We start from the raw sequence: 25,539 nt of genomic DNA on the forward strand, positions 1-25,539 counted from the left end.
TCATATCGTAAACTCTTTAATTCTTGTAAATAACTTATGATATACAATTAATAACAATGAAATAAACATTTTCATACCTATGATAACTTAACAATAGGTACATACATTATAAAAATAATTTTAACTAATATTTGTCAGGACTTTTTATCACATTATTCCGTTATTTATAACATAATGGTGATAGCTTAGAGAACAGTATTGTAAAAATTATATTTATTAAAAAAGCTAAGAATATATTACGAACATAAATATTTAAGACTACAATAGAGGAATGTACCTTAAATTTTAAATGGCACTTATAGTAAGATTCATAAACATTATATTAAGATTTTGGCTGATTTGTAAATATGCAAAGCGTACAAAATATAAGGATCCAATAAGTAGAAGTCAAATAAATGGAAAATCACGTACATTCAAATTATATGTATTACTGGGGTTTTATTGTATTGTATAAAATGTATCCTACTGCCCAAAAAATCAAGATCTAAGACCAAACAAATGCTTCTCTCAATCCACTCAATCGCAATGATAATAATGTAATCTTATAAATAAAATGCTTATGAATGCCTTGAATTTCACATCACTAATTTCTAGATTCACGAAAATAACTAAAAATGCCGCGCCTTTATTGTGCTCATTGTACTCTATTGACTGGCTCGTAACATAAAATTAAATCTAAAATTATACGGAACATATTATTACAAAACTAATCTGTTTAACACTGTTTAACTATCATTAAAAGATGACACATACGATTGCCAATTAATGAAAAGAAAACGTTACGTAGAGACGTTAAATTACTTTTTGTTTTACGCGGAAATCCTTAATCAGTAATAACTTTCCTATTTATGTAATGTGTGTAATAATTCACGAACATTGAATATTTTGCTTGAAATAGATGTTCGGCGTTCTAGGAATATTGTAATTGTGAATCTAGAAGGAATTAGTGCAATAATTACATTGTTTGTAAAGACTAAATTTTCTTATAACTTTGGTTGGACACTACCTCTACATTTGGGACATTTTGATTATCTTATTTACATAGCTTTTAGGTTATCTATTTCTATTTTATTTTCTTCGATATTATCGTGTTCTCTCCTGTGTAAGAGCTCGGCGTCTTCTCTGTTGAAAATATAAATATGTTAATTTATTTCATCGTCACATCATATAACTCTACAACTATATAAAACAAGGCATTTACCAATTTATGTAACTTTATTTTTTATTTATTTAACTTTAACCTTTAAAATGTAAAGGTGTCGGGAAATTAAAAGGAATTTTTATTCTTTCGTACCGTGTGGATGCATTGATGCATTCAATTTTAATTGCACTTGCGTTCTTTCCAATCTTCGTAATTAAGTATTATAGGAAATTTTGTGATTAATCCAGTTCATTGCTGGTAACCGTTGAGGTGTTATTATTTTTGTTTCCTAATGAAGGCTTGGGACGTAAATTGGTCGAAACTTAGGAAGCGTTTTACGCTCAAAATATAATTAATTAATTAATGTAATGCCTTGTTTTTGTAAATGGGATTGCGTGTTACTAAATGTCTGGAGGTCGCACTAATTCAATTAGCGTATTAAGGAACAACAATGTACCTATTATTATATAACGGCCAATTTCTGTTTAGGGGATTGTTTACTACATGATTATTGGCCTCAAATAAATTACAATTAAACCATTACCTACTTATCCAGTGAAAAAATATGAAAGTACATATTTGAGCAATTTTCATTACATTTTTTAAGGAATAATAATTTTAATTGTTACTCACGCATATTTGTTCTGCGTCGATTGGAAAATGCTCTTTGGACATAGTCTATAGTACGGCCAGCATTCACCCCCTGACTCTCCAGCTTGCTGGGCTTTGACATACTCGTCCAGAAGTGTAGCATATGGTGATTTACTTGGGCTAAAAACAGATGAAACAATATTTCAAATAAAATAAATAAATTTTAAAGAATTCGATCAAGGGGCTGGATTCTCCCGCGTCTTCTTCCTAAGTACATGTTATAAAATATAAAATTCAGTATTTCAAATTATTCAAAAAATTCAAATTATACTTTTTACAATAAATTAATGAGGAATTTTAAAATGTACAAAACGTTCACACAGTAAAATAACTGGAAATGCGATTGTTATCTCGTTTTTATATGTGTTTAGCTTAAATCAGGAACATTTATTTTCTTGATTAGATCAAATAAATCAATAATTAATTAATGAATATGGGTTATTAAACCGTAAGGATACTGGTTTTATAAAAGAGTAAATATTGGAATTTTATTTCAATCAATAATTCTAGAATAAGCTTATCTGTGTTTCTGTCACACCATTTTACATAAATTATATTGGTGTAAGTTATAAGCTCTACATTTTTAAACTACATCTAAAAAATATCAACAAATGAGAAAATATGACAAATAATAAGTACCTAGTTAACTAGTTACGACTAGGCATGACGACAGTATCCATAAATGATCGTATTAGTGTTTTTAAGGGAAAATGTATAATAAATAAATTCAATATAGTGACTTAAAAATCTTAAAAACACTAAGATTAATGAGATTATCAATAAAATAAAACATTGAAATTCTGCAGTTGGCCATTTTGACTAAAACACGCGTGACGTCACGCTTAAGTAAACAACTCACGTCAGATGTATTTTGTTGTTATGAATATGTTGAGAATACGCATTTTTATTTATTTTCTGTTGTTTCACGTATGCTTTATCGACTCAGAACATAAATATAATTGCGAATTCACGAATACGTGGTTTCGGGGTTCTCTGCGCCAACTTTATACAATTATTTCTTATTATTTTCTCGCTTAAAATAATTACTAACACATTTTTGAGCATTATTTTAATGTGGATTCACACTGCAATACTGCACACCACTTATAAACTTTGAAATTCGTTTCTATAACACATATTAAATCAATATTTTTTAAATTTTCTTCGCAATGCATACAAACAATTACGTATTTACTAAAGAGTGACGTCACGCTTACGCCATGACACCTCCGAGCTGTTTTGGCACAGTTGATAAATATTTTTTGAAAAATGTCTTTTATCTTCGTTAAATTTAAATATATTACCGAAATATAGGGTTTTTCTGGGATAGTAAACGTATACACACATTATGGAAGAGGATTTCAAAATCTTTCGTCATGCCTATTCTAGAGTTCATTGATAGAAATTAGAATTTATATATAAATAATCTAAGTGGATTGGGTTAATTGCGAATGTACCTATATTTGAAAACTTGCTAATGCCAGTTCGTAAGTAAGTACCTATAGGTTTGTATTTTTACAATTATTACTAGCCACGTATTAAATTTACATAATTTGAAATACTCTACTACTATAAACCGAATTATATTAGATTATGAACTAAAGTCAACTTCTCACACTATCAGCAGCTTAATAGACTATAAATTATTAAAGCCATAATTTTTATAATTTCCTTACCTGAAGAACAACTTCATGACTTCACCTAGAAATCCAAAATTGTGCAAAGGATGCGCATGCACCTCGCAAATGGCTCTCAAGAGGCACTCTTTCCCATCTAATCCGAAATTAGCCAACAGGTCTTCCGCAATTCCATACATAAGCGCTCTATAAAATAAACAAGATTTGTTATCTGTATGTGTTTATCAAATACTGGAAGCACTTTTCAGAAAAACAAAGTAACACTTTATTGCAACGAGTCTTTTACATTTTTGTAATATGTGACAATGACTAAGCTGAAACCCAGAATATAATTTATGGACATAATCGTATGCTCATTTTATGCGTATGTGCCGTTTTTATTATACCGTATAACATGAGATTTATTATATTTCTGTGGCGGTTAATGTAATATTAACAATTAACATATTCAATTAGATGAAATGTGTTTTCTATGTCAATACTCAATAGTCACAAAGAAGTAGTGGAGAAGTTTACTATTACTACAAATCCTGGGTAAAGGTATGATACCCAAAATAATTAAATTTCACCACACCAAAATCATTTCATAAATTAATTTAATTACCCAACAAATTACGTGTGACACCTTAAAAATATTCGCAAAGAACCCTAATTATCAATCAAGTCACATCAAATAAAAAGTGACAATAAATCCTCTGAACATTACATAATTGAGAGGAGCAAGTGAATTCTAATTACTATTGTATTGATATATTAAGAAGAGCTGGAACGTCAACACATTTACACATTGCACATGTTAGGCCGGGAGATACTACGCCCACGCGACTAGTCCGCCGGTACCAGCGTTCTGACCATCAATTTTCTTTTTGTCATTGCGTAATAAGACCTCTGTAGAACCGCCATTCTGTTACAAATGACCCGAAATTTTGTGTCAGTATCTCCCGGCCTATGTATGTGTCATATTTTGCAATTGTTTATAAATACAGGGTGATGTTATTGGTGTAGTACGAATATCTAAAAATCTATGAAGAATTTTGTGATACAGTAAATGGAAGAATTATAGACTATTTTACAGTATTTAATAAAATCATTTAATTTTTTGTTCATTTTCATTAGAAATGTCAATTTTTCTCACCAAGGTGGAAATTTGGATGATAAGGATCTTGTTAGAAAAATATAAATTTTGACTAAGATCGGCATTTTTTTTTTCAAAAATCAAATTACTAATTAATAATCAGAGTTATCACCATTTACATTAATTTACAAACTATATCGGTTGTTCTTACTTAAAATTGAATACCAATGTCTTATTGCGGTATGTGTTCTTTGGAAGTGTTCGTAAAGTTGTTGATCCGTAATTAAATTTTGCGGAAAATCTTTTAGAGCGCTTAGTTGTGACATATCCTAAGCATATTTAATAGAATTAAAAGACGAGCGAATATCCAGAATAAAACACAATACCTATTCTTTATGACATTATTTAAAAAAAATACGCCAAACTATACACAATTTTTACTTGATGCAATCCTCAAAGATCATGGACATAGTGTATTGCGCCTTCCACCATACCATCCAGAACTCAACCCAATAGAGTTACTATGGGACATAATTAAAGGGAAAGTAGCATCACAAAATGTGAACTTTAACTTGAAAACTGTGGAAGAATTATTTAGAAAGGAAGCAAATGCTATTAGTCTGGATATGTTTAGTGACGTTTGGAGAAAGACGCGAAAACATGAGAAAAAATATATTCAATTAGAACCAAAAGTAGATAATTACACTGACTCATTTATAATAACATTAAGAAATTCCGACGGCGAAACATCGTGTTCTTCGAGCGATGAAAGTTTCAGTGAAGTAGAAGATTACGATTACGATTAAATAGATTCTTCTTCTTCTCTATAGATACTGCTTTCTGAATTGGTGGTAAATGTTAAAACTGTTAAACTGTTATGACGATTCAAAAGTGCTTCTAGAAGAAGTCTAATTGTATAAATGTTTGAGTTTGAGTTTAAAACCAATAGTGTGAAAATTATACAATAAACATGTAACACGTATTTGTTAGCGCGTATTGGTAGGTATTACGTACTTAGTACAAATATAATATTTCTTCGATATTTTTACTCGACCAAAGTCAGGACAAGACTGCTCCGCAACTGCAGAAAATGTCCGTCATTTAAATCACTATCAAAACAACCATCCGTGTGTTGGGACTTGGGAGTGAGCGCACGTGTTATTTGTATTGTTTTTATGACCTGAAATTTAATTATTATTTGATAATTGAATGATTATTAATACTTAAGATTTATCCAATTGATTATTTTTAAAATAAATAATGAAGTTCATCAATTGATTTACTTTTAAATTATAATTTTACAGGTAAATTATGAGAGCTTTCATAATTATATTTGCATATATTTATCTACAACGCACCCATTTTACAATTCAAGTCTAAAATGAAACTAGAGTCGCATTTATTTTTGAACATACTGTAAGTGAAATTGCATAAGTGTGAGTACTGTGAACATGCCAGCTTTCCTTAATTGACCTGTACTAGCGTACTTCCTTCACGCGATGCCAAATATTGCGTGCCGAAATCGCGATGTCCTATCGAGGCGAGTGAAAGTTACGGACGATTATTGTCACACGGCCATAGTCGTGTTTACGATTTTATGCGTCCTTTAAAATAACACCCACATGGGTTCCTGAGATTTTAGGGAAATTTATAGCTTTTAAATGACATACAAGGAAAACAACAAGGGTGTCGTTTATGATAAAGAAAGTTTTGCTTATGGGGTAGCTACAAATCTTAGTTTTTCCGGAATACCTATTTCTGATATTGTAAATGTACCACTACTAAATAGTAAAGATATTATATACGAACTAGAGGTCTAGGTCATGGACTGCAATATGCAATGCTGTATAATATGTATATTATGCAATAAATGTAAATTTTATTCAATTGGAAAAGATCGCAATAGTTATGGCTATGAGTTATGACTACACAATAGGGAGAGCTATCTATTATTTAAATACCGGCTTATTTTTATTTTATGAAATTACAATAAAGAGAACCGTTCATAAGTCACACAATAAAATTTCCATCGATATATTATTATAAAAGTTCAATACTTGCCTTTCACCTCCGTGAAATTTGTCAAGAATAACCTTCTCAGCTTCAGGGGGTATTTGTGAGTCAGTTGATCTCTTCCCTCGTCTATGCTCTAGGTATTGTCCTACATAATCTGCCATCACAGAAGCTGCAGTCCTTCCCATGGACCTCGCGAAAATTGGCGGCAAATCACCGTAAGGATTCTCGTTGTCAGTCAAACCCAATTTATCGAAATCAACTGCAATTATAGGGTATTTTCAATGTTTGTTACGTGAAAGTGTTGTTATGTTAGCATTTATAGATGGGAGTTATTCATTTTTTAGACATTTGTTTAATATTTATATAAGCTAAAATATCTGGTAAAAGCTTAACAACATATTATTATTAATATTATCATATATTTAAGGTCAATAAATCCTAAGAAGTAAGAACTACTAAATACACTACGCGCTTTTCCGTTTAATTTGGTAAATTCATTCCATTTTAGATCTACATATAACTATATTCTAGTATTTTCTAGGGTTTAATTTTACGCGAGTATTATACATTTAGAAATTAAAGACTTTTTAACGGATTTTAAACGCGATTTATTCATTCTATTATTTTCCCGACGTTTCGAACACTTTACAGCGAGCGTGGTCACGGGGAGACAAGTCTCCCCGTGACCACGCCACAGACCACGCTTTAAAAAGTCTTTAATTTCTAACTATATTCTATCAATCTATCTATTATAACGGAACTAGATATTAATTTTAATTTATTACCTACTTACAATTACTTTTAAGGTTATTTATTAGTCCTATTTATCTACCTTAGACTCGCTAATGTTTTAATAGCTCTATTTACTACTGAATTCTATATTAAACTCTATGTTACATGGTTTGTTCTACTTTTCTACGTAGTTCATTTTCAATTTAAATACTGACTTTTACATTCCAGCTGATACATAAGGGTACCTGTAAATTGGCATACTTGATAATAACAATGTAATAGTAGTTACACAATTATATTATTGTTTAAACATTGTCGTACATGAATCGTTAACCGGTAATGTAACATTATGTCACAATTTTGCTCTAACATCAAGATGTTATGTTGATATGTTGATAATTTGATTCAAGAATCATTTCATTCTGTACTCACTTGTAAATGGGAAACTAATAGTCATATTCGAAAGGAACCCCTTCGGCGGATGCCTCACGAAGGGCATGGATATCGAAGGGGTTATCGTCATAGTCGTTCCTGGGGGTAACGCCAAGCGGCCATCGTTCGTGATCCATAGTATCCTCTTCTGTCGAGAATGAGGTATATTTTCTTTGCCTTCCTCCTGGGTATTTGGTGAAGCCATTGGGAGAAGTGCAGCTAGTGCTATGCTAAGTAATACGCGAGGTATTCTCTCCATCGCCATCTGTTGAAGACATTTTTGTTCAGATTTTTTTGGTGTTTTTAAATATTCTTATTTAGATTTTAGACATACATGCATGCTAGTATTGATTTTCAGTCGACCTCATATAACAATCTATTCCTTTGTCCAAGGTTTTGTCGAATATCTTTGTATCCATCCATCAATTTAACAAATTATATAATTCGCCGTAAATGCCAAATGTATTTTTACGTCAGTCAGTATTTCATAAAATAATATTTTACTTATTTCATAAATCTATGTGTTTTATATTATATTCATTTGTATGTTGATATTGTAGGTGTAGTTATTTCAATATGAACTTATCTCAGTGCAAACACATTAGAATACGTGGGAATAGCGACTATGCAGTAGATATAGAGAGTTTTATAAAATCACTAGAGGCACAACACAAAATAGATATACGATCGATAGATCAATGGAAAGATGTTATAAAATCCTTGTTTGAGGTGAAAAATGAAATGAAAAGTAAAGTACGAAACGCATTTGTACGTAAGAAAAGCATAATTGAAAAGCTCTATATACAAAAATACCGAAAATCTCCCTTTTCATTAACTGCAGAGTTAGCAAGAACTGCTGAAATTTGGCATGAAATGCAACTAACTAAACACAAGAAGAAGGTAGTCGACATTAAAAAAGTAACTGAAACAATAATTACATTTAAAGGCAAAGACAATACGAGTGAAGAATTAATTGGTGAAATAAGTGATGTTGAATTAACAGTTCATCCTAATACAGAGGTTGTTGATTCTAAGGAAACAATTCATCCTGACTTAGGTCAAGATCTTATATCAGAAAGTTCGCAGAGACTACCTATCATTATTTGCACAAATCCACATAAACTGATTTCACCCATTGGGTCCCATTGTACTGCTTTAAGTTATCATTCATATAATACCTCAAAAGATGAGCCCGAACGGACAGAAAATAAGGAACAGACAAACTTTGTCTTAGAACAAACAAAATCCATACGTTGTTATCCTGAAGAAATTAAAGTGTGCAACGAAAATGAACGATCAATTAAATTTACTCTACGAAATTGTACAACCGATTGTGTCTATGTTCGGTTTAAGGAATTATCTAATAAAACTTCTTTAAAGAAATTTAAATTAACTCCGTCTACACCTGTGAAGTTGTGTGCAGGTCTTTCTAAAGTTTATTGCTTGAATTTTAAATTAATGCCAGGCACTAAAGTTTACGAAGGGTTTTTACACTTTAGAATCGGCTTCATTTCTTATGAGAAACCAGAAGAACTTTTGAGTGTACGATTTATTTGTGACTACAATGAAAGGCGATCAATTGATGTTACTGAAACTGTTTATATACCACCAGTACATTTGTGGCATCTTACAGGTAGTAAATATCCATTTGGAAATATTCAAATTAATGTAAATGACGATTATTCCTACCATTTGCACATAGGAAAACAAGACATAAATTTGTATGAACTTTTGTCTGACGAAAGCGTAAATTCTCTTCATGTAGCAAGCCCAAACTCTGAAAGTGTAATACAGAGAAATGATGATGTTGAATCAGAAAGCGCATTAATTTCATCAACTAAGTTGGATAATCAAGAAACACCTGAAGATATAATTGAAACCATTGATATTGTTAATGGTGTGTTAAATGATATAATCACTATTTCTCTTCAACCGTATTTCCTAAACTCGACTTACTTATACTTGCAACCACGTAGTGTACAAAACATCAAAGTATATTTTACAAAAGCAGAACACATTGGATCTCATCAATATTTCTATAATTTAGATTTTTATAACCCTAACGACGACAGTGTGGTTATGCGAAGAACTATCAAAATATTTTCTGAAATCCTACCCCACCCTATTCAAATTCATCCTATTATGTTAGATATGACAGAATGTCCTATTAAATATGGAATATATAGAGATTATTTCACTATAGTAAATACGCACATATTTGTACCAGTAACTATTAAAATTAAACTAACAACAAAAATGAAGAAACTTTTTTGTATTTCACCAATGGAAACTTTAGTACCGGCACAATCGGAAATTCGATTTGAGGTGCATTTATGTCCAAGAAGTGTATCATTCCCAAGAAATGAAGACGATTCCGTACATTTTACTATAAAAATAATTGTAATAGGAGATAAAGCTATATACGATAATGCTCCGCCAATTTATTATGAGCTCATTGTTCCTTGCGCCTCAGAATTCAAGAGAATTTATGGTAAAAAATACTTTAAAGATTCTCCAGGTTCGAGCCTAAAATTACTGGAAACCACTAGCGAGATAGCAAAATAAGTATCCACAAAAAATGTCCCATTTAAATAAAAACCAAAAAAGGTCTGGGCTAAAAACTGGGAAAACCAACTCCATTGAAACTCATTATCAATTTATTATGTTCTTTCGGTCATATATACTATTTTAATGAAAATAACTTCGTAGCAGCTATGTATTCTAAATGCATGTAACTACACACGCACATTTTCATTGAAGCAATCAATTTAAAAGGAATGCTGCATGAAATTACAGGTGTATGCTAAATGAGATAATATTTCAATAATTACGGAACTGCACAAATAGGTTATTTACACTATAGAATAAAATATCTGAACAAAACGGTAATGGAGTTTTAATTCAATAAATATTATATTAGAGATGTAAACCGCGACCGTTATAATATGTTTTCTATCTCATGTGTTGTTGACTATGCTTCCATTAAAAATAAACGAGTAACGACAATAAAAGTTAAGTGTTGATGTTTCAAGGAATGTTGTAGGCGAGGACGGCAAGGATTAAACCTGTTAATTTGACCGACTTTTAAGTGTTACGGGTCAGGTAAGTTGATTGCCCGTACCCGCATAATATTCAGACCTGCATCACATGAACCGGTTTAATACGACAATCGTTTATAAATCAACGTAAACATCGATTGTGTTATAATATTATTATGATCGAATCATTGTTGTAAGATTGGAAACTATGAATAGTGTTACGTGTGTGTGAGTTTATATAGAATGAGTTAATATTTTTTTGTATTGCTATTTTGAGTTGGAACATTAAATTGTTTAATGACAAAGAATAGAGGGGGTGTTTAATGTTAAGCAACGCCTAGAGCTTCAGTAAATAACCTATATGTTTGGGACGATAGAGGAAATTAGCTGTTCTACAGCTAATCTTCTATAAGTTGCAAAATACGATAATATAATTATTAATGTCAGAATAGTCTTTTAAGAGGATATGATCATTAATACTTTGAATGAATCACTCAATTTGAGATAAAGATTTTTCCTTAGAACTCTTATGCGTTAAAGTAGAATGTAGAGCATAAAAAAACCGGCCAAGTGCGAGTCGGGCTCGCGCACAAAGGGTTCCGTAGCAGCAAATATAATAAATTACAGTTAAATCAACCTATCTCAAAAACTATAAGAGATACTTTGATCAAACCAAAAATCGTTGAAAGAGTTAATTAGCATGCATCACCTCTATTTTTTTTAGAATTTTATACCCCGTAGTTATAAAAATAGAGGGGGGGGGACATACTTTTTACGACTTTGAGAGCTGATATCTCAAAAACCGTTCACTTTAAGAAAAATGTTTTTTAGAAAACTTTATATCATTTTAAAAGACCTTTCCATTGATACCCCACACGGGTATGTACATCGAAAAAAAAAATTTCATCCCTCAGTTACATGTATGGGGGGCCCCACCCCCAATTCTTTTTTTTACTATTTAGTGTCATATTTTTGTAGCGGTTCATACAACACATATTCCCATCAAATTTCATCACTGTAGTACTTATAGTTTCCGAGTAAATCGGCTGTGACAGACGGACAGACGGACAGACGGACAGACGGACATGACGAAACTATAAGGGTTCCGTTTTTGCCATTTTGGCTACGGAACCCTTTCTGCATTGTAAATATTCCAATTAATTATTTAACAAACTTTTTTTGATAAGACTTGGTATAAATTGTCCCCCGAAGACTATAATAAGAACATAGGATGTTCTTTGTGTTTTTAATTCCGATAAGGATTCAATTAAACTTTCGCTAGATAATTTTATAATAAAAAACATTATTTTATGTTGAATAAAGCGTAGAAAAGACAATTAATTTCTTATGTGAATCGGTTTGGATTGAATCAACATTAATAGCTTTCAAAACTAGCTTTTCGTACGCAGCTTCCCCCGCGTAGTCAAAGGAAAACCATAGTTTCCGTTCTCGCGACATTTTCGGGATAAAAATTATACTATGTGTTAATCCAAGTTACCCTCTATGTGTGTGCCAGATTTCATGAAACTTGCGTCAGCAGTTTTTGAAAGAGTAACTAACAAAGAAACATACAAACTTTCTCATTTATAATATTAGGTAGGATAATTTAAAAAAGAAGACTTGACTCAAGAATAAGTTTAAGGCTAAAGAATTAGTGAACAAATAAAAAGTAGTCTAAAAATAGGTACACACCGAATTCAAGCCTACTTATAATTCTCATCACGGCCTGGTATCGATAAGGTATCGATTTTTACAGTGTAATCACGAAACCGATTGGTATGCACATCCCATTCAGCTTTCACGCTGTAAATTACATGCACCCCCTTGATTTCGTAAATTGTTTGAAAATTTAAAACGGCATGAAATAGCTCTTTTAGTTATTTTTCATGAAAGTGAACTCATAAAAAAAAACAAAAAGCGCATTTTTGTATTATTATCATATTGAAATGAAAAATATTTAAAAAACTAATGTAGTTTTTTTTATACCTAGGTACTTATACTTTAATTAAGTATCTTCTACGGCTCAATAACAAATACGAATAAATACATCAAATTTCTAGTACACTCAAATAATTCAGCCGCATGAAACGTCTCTTCATAAATTCGTATCCAGTTTCTTCCGGGTGACCTACAGAAAATCTAGATTTACAATGCCTTGTGATGTATTGGACTTATATGAGCGTTTTCACCCAAATGTTTTATTGTTTTAACTTGCGGCGTGCTTTATTGCAACGTGGTCTTTTGTTCTTATCAGAAAATGCATTCTAGCTGACATCTAGTATCTGTAAGGTTATTTACAAACGATATTTCTGGTGTAAAGTTTACCGATGTCGATGATATTTCAAATGTTAGGTCGTATTTTCTAATATCTAGAGATTGAACTTGTCGCTGATATAAATACATATCTATTTATGTTGCGGAGTGGCAAATAAAATGCTTTTCTTTTATTTTAAGCAGATTTAATAAGATTACTTTTTCGTACGTTACAATCACTTCGATGTTCCACAGAGAAGAGACCATAGATTATACACAGCAATGGAAGGCACGCAATTTAAAATAAACACAGATACGTAATAAATAAATTGATCATTGTTATTAGTTCCAAAATCACCATTCCAATCGGTAAATCGCTTGGTCGGCCAATTATTCAGTTTTTCATATTTTTGATCCACTCTAGTGGAAAGTATTCATGCGAGTTTACTTTCCCTTATGATAGACAACGCATTAACGTGAATTGAAGCAGTACTTGATTATAATTGATTTATAAGTCAGTTATTACGAAATTCTGAAACGCAAACAATATAAGTACGAAACAATTAAAGTACAAACTAGATGTATTTTATATAATTAAAATGAATACTATGTATAGATGCGAATAAGCGATTAGCGAATGTGTGTTTGTCTGTCTCTGCTGGCACAAAGCAACCGATCGTAAATCTCACCTGACCACACTTTGATGAAGATGATAGCTTTATTTTTACGGCATTAAATCCATTACTACAATAATTTAATTTTAACAGTAAAATTTAAATTTAAAAGGAATTTAATTTTGTAATATAACTATAGGTATTCTTGAAAAAATGTTTCCCTCAAGACCCGTATATTCGCATTTATTTATTTAAACTTTAAAGTAATTTCCTAAGTCAGGTATATAATCGTAGGTAACAATTATAATGAGGTACTCAAATTATTCGACGCAAGGACGAAATTGTATTCTTTTCCGAGGTGGAGGCGAACGTAATATCTATATAATAATATAATCACAGATCGTAAAAATCGGTGAACCGTTCTTGAGTTATAAAGAGTGCAAACTATTTAGTTAGGTATTTGCAGGACAGACGTTCAGATGATATGGATAAGTAATTATTTAATTAATGCGATTAGATATAAATCTCATATTACAGTAGCAGATTCGACGACATAACGTCATTCTTGATTATATTAATTAGGCACGTGCTGAAAATATGCTGAAAACGTACGAAGGGCTACGAGACTGGTAACATAGTGATAACATAATATATACTCATTATTGACCTATAATTTCATATCGGCTAGGAAAGTAAAATTAATTATAAAACGCTCAATAATAACTAACTTAACTAAGTTAAGTAATTTATATGTGAAGATACCATAAAAATAAACAATATCTTTTTCACACTAGTCTGAACTGTCTGACTCTTTCACACTAGTCTTTAGTATCTTTTTCACACTAGTCTGAACCGTTTGACTCTAGAGTCAACTCCTTATTTTCAATAAAACAGTGCTATTTAAAATTAGTTATTACAGGACTGATTACTTATCAATCCTGAACCCTGTAGCGAAGAAAAAATGATATGTCAGATACCCTAATAAAAGCCTCCACGGTCTCTTACAAATTGCATTAATTTGTCGCAATTAGTCATTCAGACGAAGCACGATCTTTAGCCTAGATCTATGTATTAATGTCGCATAAAATACATATAAATATTAAATACTATTTCTAATCAATATATTCTACAGTTACTGAATATAAAATTTATGATACTAGACATAAAACTCAGTCTTTTTCTAAACTTGTTTCATAAAGTAGGTAGTGTGACAAAAACCTGTCATTCTTTCCAACGGCCACCGGGTTAAATAATTCAGTGAACTATTTGTTAAGTGCTTGCCGTGATGCTACATCGTTCGACTGATTTCCGATACTATCTATAAAAATAATAATAAAAAAGTTTGCAATACTTTTAGCGCAGAAATAAGTTCTGCCTATACCTATTAATTATATTGTTAATTGTTATAACTACAACGTTTTTATGATAATTTTTTGAAATAACCGATTTTCTTTATATAATAGAAATCCGAGGAAAGGGAAAAGTTAAATATAAAGAAAAATACTCACCAGTTTTATGAACTAAATAAAATTAAAACGAAGCACACGCGCGTAGTTACGAGATATCACTAGGTATATATCACTCAGAACGTCCTTCGCAGACGATCATCACACGGTGTATCGGCTGATTACAGCTGCACAATGCACCCGTTAGTCTCGTTGCGTTCTTGCCAAAAATTTCGCTAACTTTCGGCAACGGTCGCGCATAACAAACACATTCCCATGAAATCTGTCCTCCTTAATCCGCGGCGAATTTTCCCTGTGTCATCGGTCACGATGGTCGCGTCCTTGCGTCCGGCCGTCGAGTGGTGTCGGTTTGGTATTCACTTGCCGCCAAAACTCTCTTCGTTAATTGAGATGCACGCGGCGTCCTTCGCTTTCCTCTTTATGAAACAATGGAGCGTGCGTGCACCCGGGGGTGATAGGTGGTCCGTCATCGTACCGCGAGCCCGCGTTAATACGGTTTCATAGTAATGTGAGATGTTGCGAGCGACGAGGTGGCGGTGCTGGGTCGGAATGGAGGCCTGTACGCAGTGTAATCGTTCGCCGTCGACTAGCGAGTTGGCCACTGGGTTAGCGGGCTCCTTTTCCTGCTTTGCTTAATGGGCAAGTAGGCACACTTGCGTGCTGACTTGTTCGGGAACCAATTAAATGTGAAGCTAATTTATGACAATTCTGTGGATCACGAGGTATCAATCACCTTATTCAACTTATTGTATGGTTACAATTTTGCCGCTAATCGCCGTAGAAATAGGTAGTAAGTGTCTTTATCAAGTAAGCAAATCGATAATTTCACTCTACAAATGCCTATAATATAACAAATTCAAATGAGAATGGGATTGTATTTAATCCTGTAGCTATTACAATAAAAACAAGGTATTAAACATAATATGATAAGTAATAATATTTTTCTGTGGACGATTGCCTTCATATTGTCATATTGCTCTATATTTAAACCCAAAACCACTACTTTTTATGAATCTTTAGATCATACCTATGATTTAGAAACATTCGCATTTAAAGTATTTATAATACCAGTAGAATATATCTATTGCGCACAGCATCTGAATATACAGCACCGTTCATTCTTAGTACACGAGCCAGTTCATAGTCTTTAGAATACAATTACATCTCATTAAAATTCCAGGCCTCGATGTTTTAGTCTGCAGCGAGTTGGCCATATAATGAAAGCGAAATCTCAAATACGGTTTCCCATACAACGTAATTTCTGTAATCAAAATCTGAACATTAAGATTGTGTAACTTATTTGGAACGGAACGGGTCGTGGTGATTTTATCGCGATTCGGTAGCAAAGCCCTATGAAATTAAAAGTGGTTCAGTTATTGCATTGCATCGTTTGAGGCAGTCCAGTTTTGTAACTTGGTGTCACGCATTTTCGGCCAGAGATTATACCTTAACTGGTTGAGCCGTTATTTATGTTTAACCAGAATTTTGAATTTTGATGTTTAGATGCTTATTTATTTGCGTATATTTCAGTGACGAAATTAATATGTAGACTGTAGAGAAGTTTATCCAAATCAAATAATATTAAGTATTCGAACTTCTATCTTCATGCAGCTTTGAAAAAGATTGGGAATTCATAAGAAAACTTCTCATTTGCAAATATGTAGTTAGTATCAATTATAAGTAATTTACAGTTCTAAGCAGAAAAATAATAATTACCTTTGGTAAAACCTAATATGTTTTCTTGACATTCATGCTGGAATATCAGCTATGAAATCCAGAACAAATAAGATAAATATAACCAGCAATTAACTAGTAAGAAATTCCTATAGAAGCTTGTTTCTAGATTTTCCTGTCGGTTTTATCCCCTTGAAATGAAACTTTCTCTACATTTTATTAGCCACATGTAGGTTAAGGGTGATCGAATGGTTATTTAAATTCATTTTATGATCAATGATTTTTAGGAATTTTTGTTTCTTTTTGGTAAAACTAACTGACAGTTGATCGGTATACAATTTTTAAATATAGAGCTGGTAGAGCTCTCTCTAATTTTATAACATTTATTTTTATTTTACATTATCTTTTACATTTCTTCGTAACTATATTACTTATTTAATTATAAGATGATAAGATTTACAATCCAGTATTTATGTTTCATTCATTTATTTATGAATATTTTTCATAATAATTATCACGTAGGTACGTTAATATCCTTATTTATACGATCAAAAAATGCGGAGATTTTTAACAATTTAAATTTCGAGAATGATCGAAACTTTACACATGTTTGTTTGAAATTCTCGACTCATATAAATAATATACATAATTCTTGGCAACGTTTCCTACTTAGGTATATAACGTTCAGCTTTCCATTCATTTCTTTGCGATTCAAATTCAAATGTACATGGAAACTTAACGAGTGGCACCCATCCACTAAACAGTATAAATAATGTATTTTACTGCAGCATTGTTGTGGTAATTAACCATTTAGCCCACATACCCGGTGCGGGGTGAAAACTCCAAGATTTGTATGCACTTTTGACAAGGGCACGTCATGCGCGGCACACATTCCCCACTTCCTAGCTATATTAGTATTTTAATAATACAAAGCCGTTAAATAACTTCGCTTAAACACTATTGAGTTGAGCAAACAATTAGTTACGGGTGGCTTTACACTTCTTGTTAGTGATTTGCAAGATTTACCTATATTTACCTATATATTATAGTATAGGTACTGCTCATAATATATCGAAATATTAATAGTTCTATAACAATAGCAGTAAAATAAAGTCGTGTCACGTAAAACTAGGAGCAAAGGCGAGATGAAACTATCTGATATGGAGCACTGCCAATTTAGTCTAATATAGGTGGATAAGGATCTGTGGGTTTGTCTGAATAATTCCCAAATATTTTATGGAAATATCACAATAATAGATAAGAGAGTTTTGAGGGCATTATTTCGTTATTTTTTTTTTATATTTTTAGGCATCAAATAACCTAGAATTTAAATTTTAAAGCTTTCGAGTCTCTTACTAAAATTTTAGCAAAATACAGAACTAGAGTTTTGCTACCTAATACCTAAATTTCTGATGTTGTTCGAGCAGTACTTTTTCTCTACATAATGAAATAATATCCATACATAAAATTCTAGTAGATAAGTATCCATAATTTATGAATGTGTTTGAATATTTATGCTTTTAAACTGTTAAATGCACTTTGATAGTTTACACGGCACAGCTAGGAAAATTTAAAATTCACACCCTTATAGTCACTATTGAAAGTAGGTATAATATCAATTTGCTATAGAAAATATCATGTGCGATGATCGTTATTTTATTTATTATATTTCCCTAACATAACATTAAAAACATATGCATAATAACATGAACGTTATCTGCCTCACTGTCACATTGGTAAAATAAATGTCTATTAGCTGCGCACACGCAGAATGTAAGCAATTCGCATAGAATAGAAATGCGAATTTCCCGGCCAATATATGTACCTATAGTCCTATTTATTTTATTATTACACGTTTATTGAATGTTTTATAGTTAATTATTATGTATTGTTAGTTTAACTATTATTTTATGAATTACGAGTCTGAAATTATGAGGATAGATGTGATGTAAGTAGATGATAATTATATGAAAACGCCAACCAACACACAATGCCAACATATTGAAATACATACCTATATAGATGTATATAGTTGAAAACTAGTACAGTTTTATATATTTTTTTTAAATAGGAAATCTCGACTAATAAACTTTTTCATGTAAATTGACGTAGCCGTTGCAGACTAGTTTTCATCAGACGGTGTAACGGTTATTCCTATCCCTTATGAGTCAGGATAATTGCACTTCCGCTGTACCTACTGTGCTGATTTCACTTCAATGGGACATAATTTAATAACATAGTTTTAGGACATATAGAAGTCAGACAAAACAAGGATTAAACTGACAACTTTTTTAGGTATCACCTTAAAACTTAGGTATGTAGATATGTAAATGTATAGAACTATTTATTTGATTACTTTTATCGTAGGTATATAATATCGTAAATAGAGAATATTGTAGTTCTCTTCAGTCTGAATGAGTTTTTTTGCTTCTAATTTAATTCATTATATTTTGAAATATTAACAAATATCCAAAAAGCGATACAATAACTCAAGATAAATTTTATTATTCTACAGAACCTTATAAGCGAACTTTTACAGTATTCTTGCACTTCTTCTGGACCTCTGACATGTTTTTGTACCGTTAATGCAATGTTTCTACCAAAAATATTGTAACCTCAAAGCCCATATCTTTGACAACTTTCTCGTTATATTTTAATATAATTTATCGTTATCAGCTTAATATCAGGTAAGTACGTATTCATGATATAAAAATATTTTACTAAAACACAAAAACTTATTACATAAATCAATCGCAATACAACCTACAATAACAATATGTGATTTATAGATAAAATCTTACTAGTGCAATATATAAAAATAAACTAGATATTAATGTATTAAATTGTATACTATATACCTAGGTAAGTACCTATTTATTACCTAAAGAGTAACCATGCCTAATTACCTAATGCACCACGAACCTATAAAAGCCAACTCTACCAAAAACCACAACAAATTATAAGAAAAATATCAATATCAATTGAAATAATTATTATCATTATACAGAACTGAATTATGTACCCATATGAATAATCATCATTATCTTATCCTTAATTCATATCGGAAATCGCAGCAATCCGATACCGCTCGATAATTATGATTGCCGATCGCGATAGTCTTATTTTGTTATTCGAAACACAGTATTCAAGATGGCTGAGAAAGTTAAAAAGAAAGCCTCCTTCTTTAGTATGAGAAGATGGAATAGTCAGAAGAGTATGGATGATCATATCACTTCTAATCCCGCTCCTGTAGCTCAAACTAGCTCTTTAAATGGTGCCAAAAGTCCGTTACCACCAATTTTGAGTAGAGCTAATTCTAATTTGGATAAAAAGTAAGTGTTTTTTTATATTGATGTAATCATTGTCAGAAGAGCTTATTTTCATTTTTTCACTTAAAATATATTAAAGTTTATTTACTAGTTAATTTATTTAAAATGCTAAAAATAATACATAATCTATAATACACCTAATCAATTTTGTAACAACAATCTACTATTATTGGTATTGCGTTATAATAATTACATATCTTTAAATCATACACCACTTGAAACAATAGAAAGAAAGTGAAATACATGCAGACAATAAGTTTTATAATAACATGATTAGGCATGTGAAAGAATTTTCACGATCGATTGGAAAATCATGGATGCCTTATCGAATAGAATTTAAACTATTGATTATACAAACATATTGATTAAATAAAGTAGTTGTATTTATTATTCTTAGATATTGTAACATTCTTAAACGACTCTTATTTACAAAATAATTAGCAAAAACTGGATACGTGTGCTATTAAATTAAACATATTATACATCTCAATTTAGCTGATATTTCTATTAAATAAACTACAGCTTTACTCTTAATTTAGTAATCACAGAATTAAGAATTCAAAAAGTTGCTTGTGGCAGCCCTAACAACAGCATAGCGCATTGGAAACAATAGAATAAATACAAAAAATAAACAGCGAAAGTCACATCTGGCGCCTGCGTTTCGCAAAAATCTACATGAGTTTCTGCCAACTTGATTTGAAACGGTTGCACATTTTAATGTACCTATTTATATGAACGGCACGTTTTGAATAACAAATACCTAATAGGGACAGGTGCACATGAAAAGACTGGTAGTTTTATAATACATATATGTTATATTATAAATTATATCAACTTCATTCATAAATCATACTATTCGCATAACAAATTTCAGGAGGTATTCTCAGGGCTGATATTACATTAAGTGTACCTAGATAGGGATCTAGGTATGTCAATGAATTCAATGATGATCAATCTGATTTTGAATTGTACTGAAATAAAACTTAAAGTTTTAAAGTATAATATTGCTTGTTACCCCTGTTTGGTTTTAACTTTTAAGATTGATTGTAATTGTCGACGACAGTTGTAGCACTCTTTAATTAATATTTATAAGTAAGAAGAATTTTCTAAGCGCTACACGCTGAAAATTTAAAACTTACCGTCCATTGAAGAACAGGAAATAGGAATACAACATTAGAATACCAAAAATCAGTACTTTATGATTTTTTGATAGGTAATAGATTAGATTTTTAACCGACTTCAAAAAAAAGGAGGAGGTTATCAATTCGGCCGGTATTTTTTTTTTTTTTATGTATGTACACCGATTACTCCGAGGTTTCTGAACCGATTTACGTGATTCTTTTTTTGTTCGATGCGGGATGGTGTCGAATTGGTCCCATAAAAATTTTATTCGGATAGGCCCAGTAGTTTTTATTTTATGAGCATTTTTGTCTGTAGGTATTTGTAAATTTTGCAAGTGCAAGTTTGAAGTCGGTTGTTTTTAACGCAGTTATCACTTGTTTTTTCAGATTAACAGTTGCGGGGATAAACGATTTAGTTCAATGCGCATTATGCCTGGAAATCCTCAGCATACCTAAAATGTTGCCATGTCAACACACATTTTGCCAAGCTTGTCTCAAAATTTATGTCGCTGGTAAGATCTTACTAATAACTTTTTCATTATTGCTTTTTTCGATGCAAGTTTGTACACAAATGATCAGCGCAAGTAAGTATACCTAACTATGTTCACACTATAGAATGCCAACCTTCTACATTGTAATATGAGGAACATACAATATAAAGTTTACATATTAGTAACTACCTAGTTGATATATATATTATTAAAAAAAATGTTACGATGGCCCTTATTGATAAAAATTGTACCTACAATCTACATAGCTAAATTTTAATGTATATAGATAACCTACATAAAGTAATGTATAATTAAAACTATGGTATATATTTTTCAGATTTACACGTAATCAGTTGTCCCGTCTGCCACACAAGAATACAGACAAATGGCTCTAATTTCGTGGACAATTTACCATCTAATCTCTACATAAACACCTTGCTTCACATGGTCGGAATCAAACCGTCAGATAAAACAACAAATGCAACGCCTCCAAGCACGCCATCTACGCCACTTAATTATCAAAATGTGGATTTATTTGCTGCTGGTATAAGATGCTCTAATTGCAAAACGTTGTGTGACAACCCTGATATTTCGATGTGTGAACATTGTAAATTGGTAAATACTTAGGCTTCATATGTTTTGATGATTTTATCAATAACATAAATTATTAGTTACTTCAATTTATATGATAGTTAGCTTCTCAATTTTATTTTATTTTTTATTGAAGATAGCCAGGCATTTGACTGCATCCCACCTGATGGTAAGTAGTGATGCAGTCTATGAATGGGCATGGCTATTTGTAGTCCTCATAATTTTATTAGAGCGATATTACCTACTTAGTTGTAATTTACAATTTAAAGAGTAAGTACTAATATTTACAGAATTTCTGTCGCGTCTGTTGGTCTCAACACATAGAGGACTTACGAATCCAAGTGGGTTCTATTCTCAGAGAACTCGACACGGCAGCCAGTAGATTGGACCACAAAATTGAACATTATAAGGTAATATTATATTACGTACAAGATTATTGAAGGTGAATGATTAACTGATTTTTGTTTATTGTAACAAATATTTCTTATTAGGATCGTTGTGAACGAGTAGTTGAACAAATAAATATAGCTGCTGAAGAGAAAATAAATGCTATATTGGAAGCAAAAATGAACCTATTGCAAGAAATGAACGATTTGCAAAAATCGGGAGAATTGACCGCTTTAGCAATTCAATCGTCATTAAATGAAGCAAAAGATGTGGCTAACAAAGTCCTTGACGTTGAAAAGCAAAATAGGGAAGATGATATGCATAAGGTAAGTTTCTTTTTGTTACGACCTATGTAACTACATATTTTTCTAAACGCTTACCTATCTTATATTTATTACTTACCACACTTATCCATAGCTAGGTTATATCGAATCATGAGTAAAACATTTACGAACTCTACAGGTAAAGACATTCGTGAATCTTCACCAAAACACGCTGCAACTGCTGGGCGATGTATCAAAATGGGATGCTGAAAACTTTATATTCGACAAAGAGAATTTTCGCATTGACTCCGATGTTAAAACTCCGTTTGATGCTGAATCTGATGATCCACTTCCAGAAGCCGCAAAACAAAACAATCCTTTGGAGAATGAGAGCACTCTTATACAGCACTATAGGTAGATATTTTTTTTGTGACTTTGCAGTTTTATAGTTGCTGTATTTAACAGTTACAATAATTATCGAGAGGTAGGATTTAAACCCGCTTCTCTCGCTTAATAGCTATTATATTGACGTACATTCAACAGCAATTAACACGATAATATATAGAGCACTACTTAGAGCATTATAATATTTATTTCCATTCTGTTCTTTTGCCATTGTAGAGGGTTGAACAATAAAAAATAATATGTAACTAGCAACTGTAGGTATGTACCAAGTATGTACCCAAAGTTATATCCAGGTCTTCAAATGCCGGCGGCTGTACCGCCGGCATTTCCGAAGGCATTTGCAAAGGCATTCGCGAAGGCACTCGCGAAGGCATTTGCGATGGCATTTGCGAAGGCATTTGCGAAGGCATTCGCGAAGGCATTTGCGAAGGCATTCGCGAAGGCATTCGCGAAGACATTCGCGAAAGCACTCGCGAAGGCATTCGTGAAGGCATTCGCGAAGGCATTCGCGAAGGCATTTGCATAACTAGCAACTGTATGTACCCAAAGTTATATCCAGGTCTTCAAATGCCGGCGGCTGTACCGCCGGCATTTCCGAAGGCATTTGCGAAGGCACTCGCGAAGGCATTTGCGAAGACATTTGCGAAGGCATTCGCGAAGGCATTCGCGAAGGCATTTGCGATGGCATTCGCGAAGGCATTTGCGAAGGCATTCGCGAAGGCAATCGCGAAGGCATTTGCGATGGCATTCGCGAAGGCATTGGCGAAGGCATTCGCGAAGGCATTTGCGAAGGCATTCGCGAAGGCATTCGCGAAGGCATTTGCGAAGGCATTTGCGAAGGCATTTGCGATGGCGAATAAGTCTAAAGTAAAAAGTATCAGTGAGTTGTAGAACGTGTAAAACAACAAAAGTGAAATTGGGTGAGTTAGTGGGGTAACTAATTGGGGTACTATACTCATTTTTCTTACAGTTCATGTAACATAGAAACCTCAGCTATTTTCTTTTTTCGTGTGTAATTCGTTATTCGAATTATTCTTATTCAAAACCCCTTATTGTTCACCTACCACACCACGAAATAGATCCAAAAATCTTCAGCCGTTTGGTCGCTGGGCGTATGACACTTGTTAGGTGTTAGTCAGTCAAAAGAGTTAGTAGGTACTTACTTCAATTTTTAGATTTGGTTAGGTATCTACCTACCTTCCAGGTTAAAGCTAGAGTAGGGCAAGTGCCCCACCCTGCGGCCTGCCCCACCGTGGCTACGCCCATGGACATATTATGTCTTCCTCTTATTTCAACAAACATTAAGCGCGTCACACACGGTGAAGATACTATATTTTATGTTAAGATTCTCTAATATAAAACGTTATAGTATAGTTACGTTACTATTTTAACTAATGACTCGGTGATAAAACACACGCGGCAAAACTACATCTTATGTATGTTACACATATTATTCATACGTATATTTTAGTTGGTAGTTAAAGGACAACTAAGTATACATACGTCATAGTCTCTCACTTACCTTCTTCTAGGTCCCGAAATTTCGTACCACATTACGTATGGCGGAAAACTTCAAGGCCCTGCGGAGTCGGTATTGGTCCTTGGAATAACCACTTGTACATCTGTGACATGGATAGTCATAGCGTGCTGGTGGTAGAGAGGACTCAGGCTAAAATTGTTACCCGTCTGTCCTGCGAGGAAATGCTCTGCCCCGTACAAATTGCTTTTATGAAAAGTTTGGGAGAGATTTACATCACAGGTCGGGTTTGTTATTTTACCTGTTTAAAAAAATCGATAAATCCAGATTTAAATTAAAACTTTAAGTGACGTAGACAGTATAATTATTCACATCGCTACTACATTTTGCCAATGGTTTAAAAACGTTATTAAAAAAACTGTTTAATTGATAATTTTATTTCCATTTCAGATAAATGGAAACATTGTATCCACGTGTTTTCTAAGGATGGAGAATATCTCACCTCAATAGGACAAAAAGGTAGCCGCCTAGGAATGTTTAGATCGCCTGAAGGAATAGCCACAGATAACGCTCAACATCATATTTATGTTGTTGATACTGGAAATGATAGGATTCAGGTACATTCAACTTTAAATTCATTTTGACCTCTTGTTTAAACAATTTTTATAATGACTTACTCCATAATCTATATGATATCTAAAAATACTTCCAATAATAATCAGACCGATTTACTTTTTTTTCATATC

The 25,539-nt window shown here is 32.2% G+C and overlaps 3 protein-coding genes across 4 annotated transcripts in view; 2 read left to right on the top strand and 1 right to left on the bottom strand.

The window, feature by feature from the left end:
- On the bottom strand, nt 1-15,633 carry LOC123699104. Its single transcript, XM_045645977.1, has 6 exons — nt 15,098-15,633; nt 7,685-7,949; nt 6,566-6,779; nt 3,469-3,615; nt 1,775-1,912; nt 1-1,122 (listed from the first exon to the last, which is right to left on the bottom strand). The coding sequence occupies exons 2-6, from the start codon at nt 7,947-7,949 to the stop codon at nt 1,038-1,040; spliced, it is 849 nt and encodes a 282-aa protein (XP_045501933.1). The 5' UTR covers nt 15,098-15,633; the 3' UTR covers nt 1-1,037.
- On the top strand, nt 8,260-10,249 carry LOC123699307. The gene has a single exon (XM_045646234.1). It carries the CDS (start codon nt 8,261-8,263, stop codon nt 10,247-10,249), a length of 1,989 nt encoding a protein of 662 aa, XP_045502190.1. The 5' UTR covers nt 8,260.
- Nucleotides 15,579-25,539, top strand: part of LOC123699101 (RING finger protein nhl-1-like) — a 10,536-nt gene continuing 575 nt past the window's right edge. The window contains exons 1-8 of one of the 2 annotated variants that reach the window (XM_045645973.1): nt 15,579-15,777; nt 21,567-21,691; nt 22,008-22,285; nt 22,552-22,671; nt 22,753-22,974; nt 23,111-23,325; nt 24,849-25,075; nt 25,244-25,410. In XM_045645973.1, coding sequence (XP_045501929.1) covers nt 15,755-15,777; nt 21,567-21,691; nt 22,008-22,285; nt 22,552-22,671; nt 22,753-22,974; nt 23,111-23,325; nt 24,849-25,075; nt 25,244-25,410 — 1,377 coding nt within the window. In that variant the 5' untranslated portion in view covers nt 15,579-15,754. Of the gene's footprint in view, nt 15,778-19,791; nt 20,062-21,566; nt 21,692-22,007; nt 22,286-22,551; nt 22,672-22,752; nt 22,975-23,110; nt 23,326-24,848; nt 25,076-25,243; nt 25,411-25,539 lie in introns of those variants that run through there. The other variant, XM_045645972.1, reaches the window with a different exon arrangement.

This window comes from Colias croceus, chromosome 17 (assembly GCF_905220415.1).
Source record: "Colias croceus chromosome 17, ilColCroc2.1".
NCBI lineage: Eukaryota > Metazoa > Arthropoda > Insecta > Lepidoptera > Pieridae > Colias > Colias croceus.

Bases quoted from the DNA above. Each gene is read 5' to 3' on its own strand.
- LOC123699104 (XM_045645977.1), bottom strand. From the start codon at position 7,949: ATGGCGATGGAGAGAATACCTCGCGTATTACTTAGCATAGCACTAGCT. The intron at 3,616-6,565 runs GCAAGTATTGAA...TTTATTTTATAG, and splicing joins AAATTTCACGGAGGTGAAAG to AGCGCTTATGTATGGAATTG. The intron at 1,123-1,774 runs GTGAGTAACAAT...TATTTTCAACAG, and splicing joins TCGACGCAGAACAAATATGC to AGAAGACGCCGAGCTCTTAC.
- LOC123699307 (XM_045646234.1), top strand. From the start codon at position 8,261: ATGAACTTATCTCAGTGCAAACACATTAGAATACGTGGGAATAGCGAC.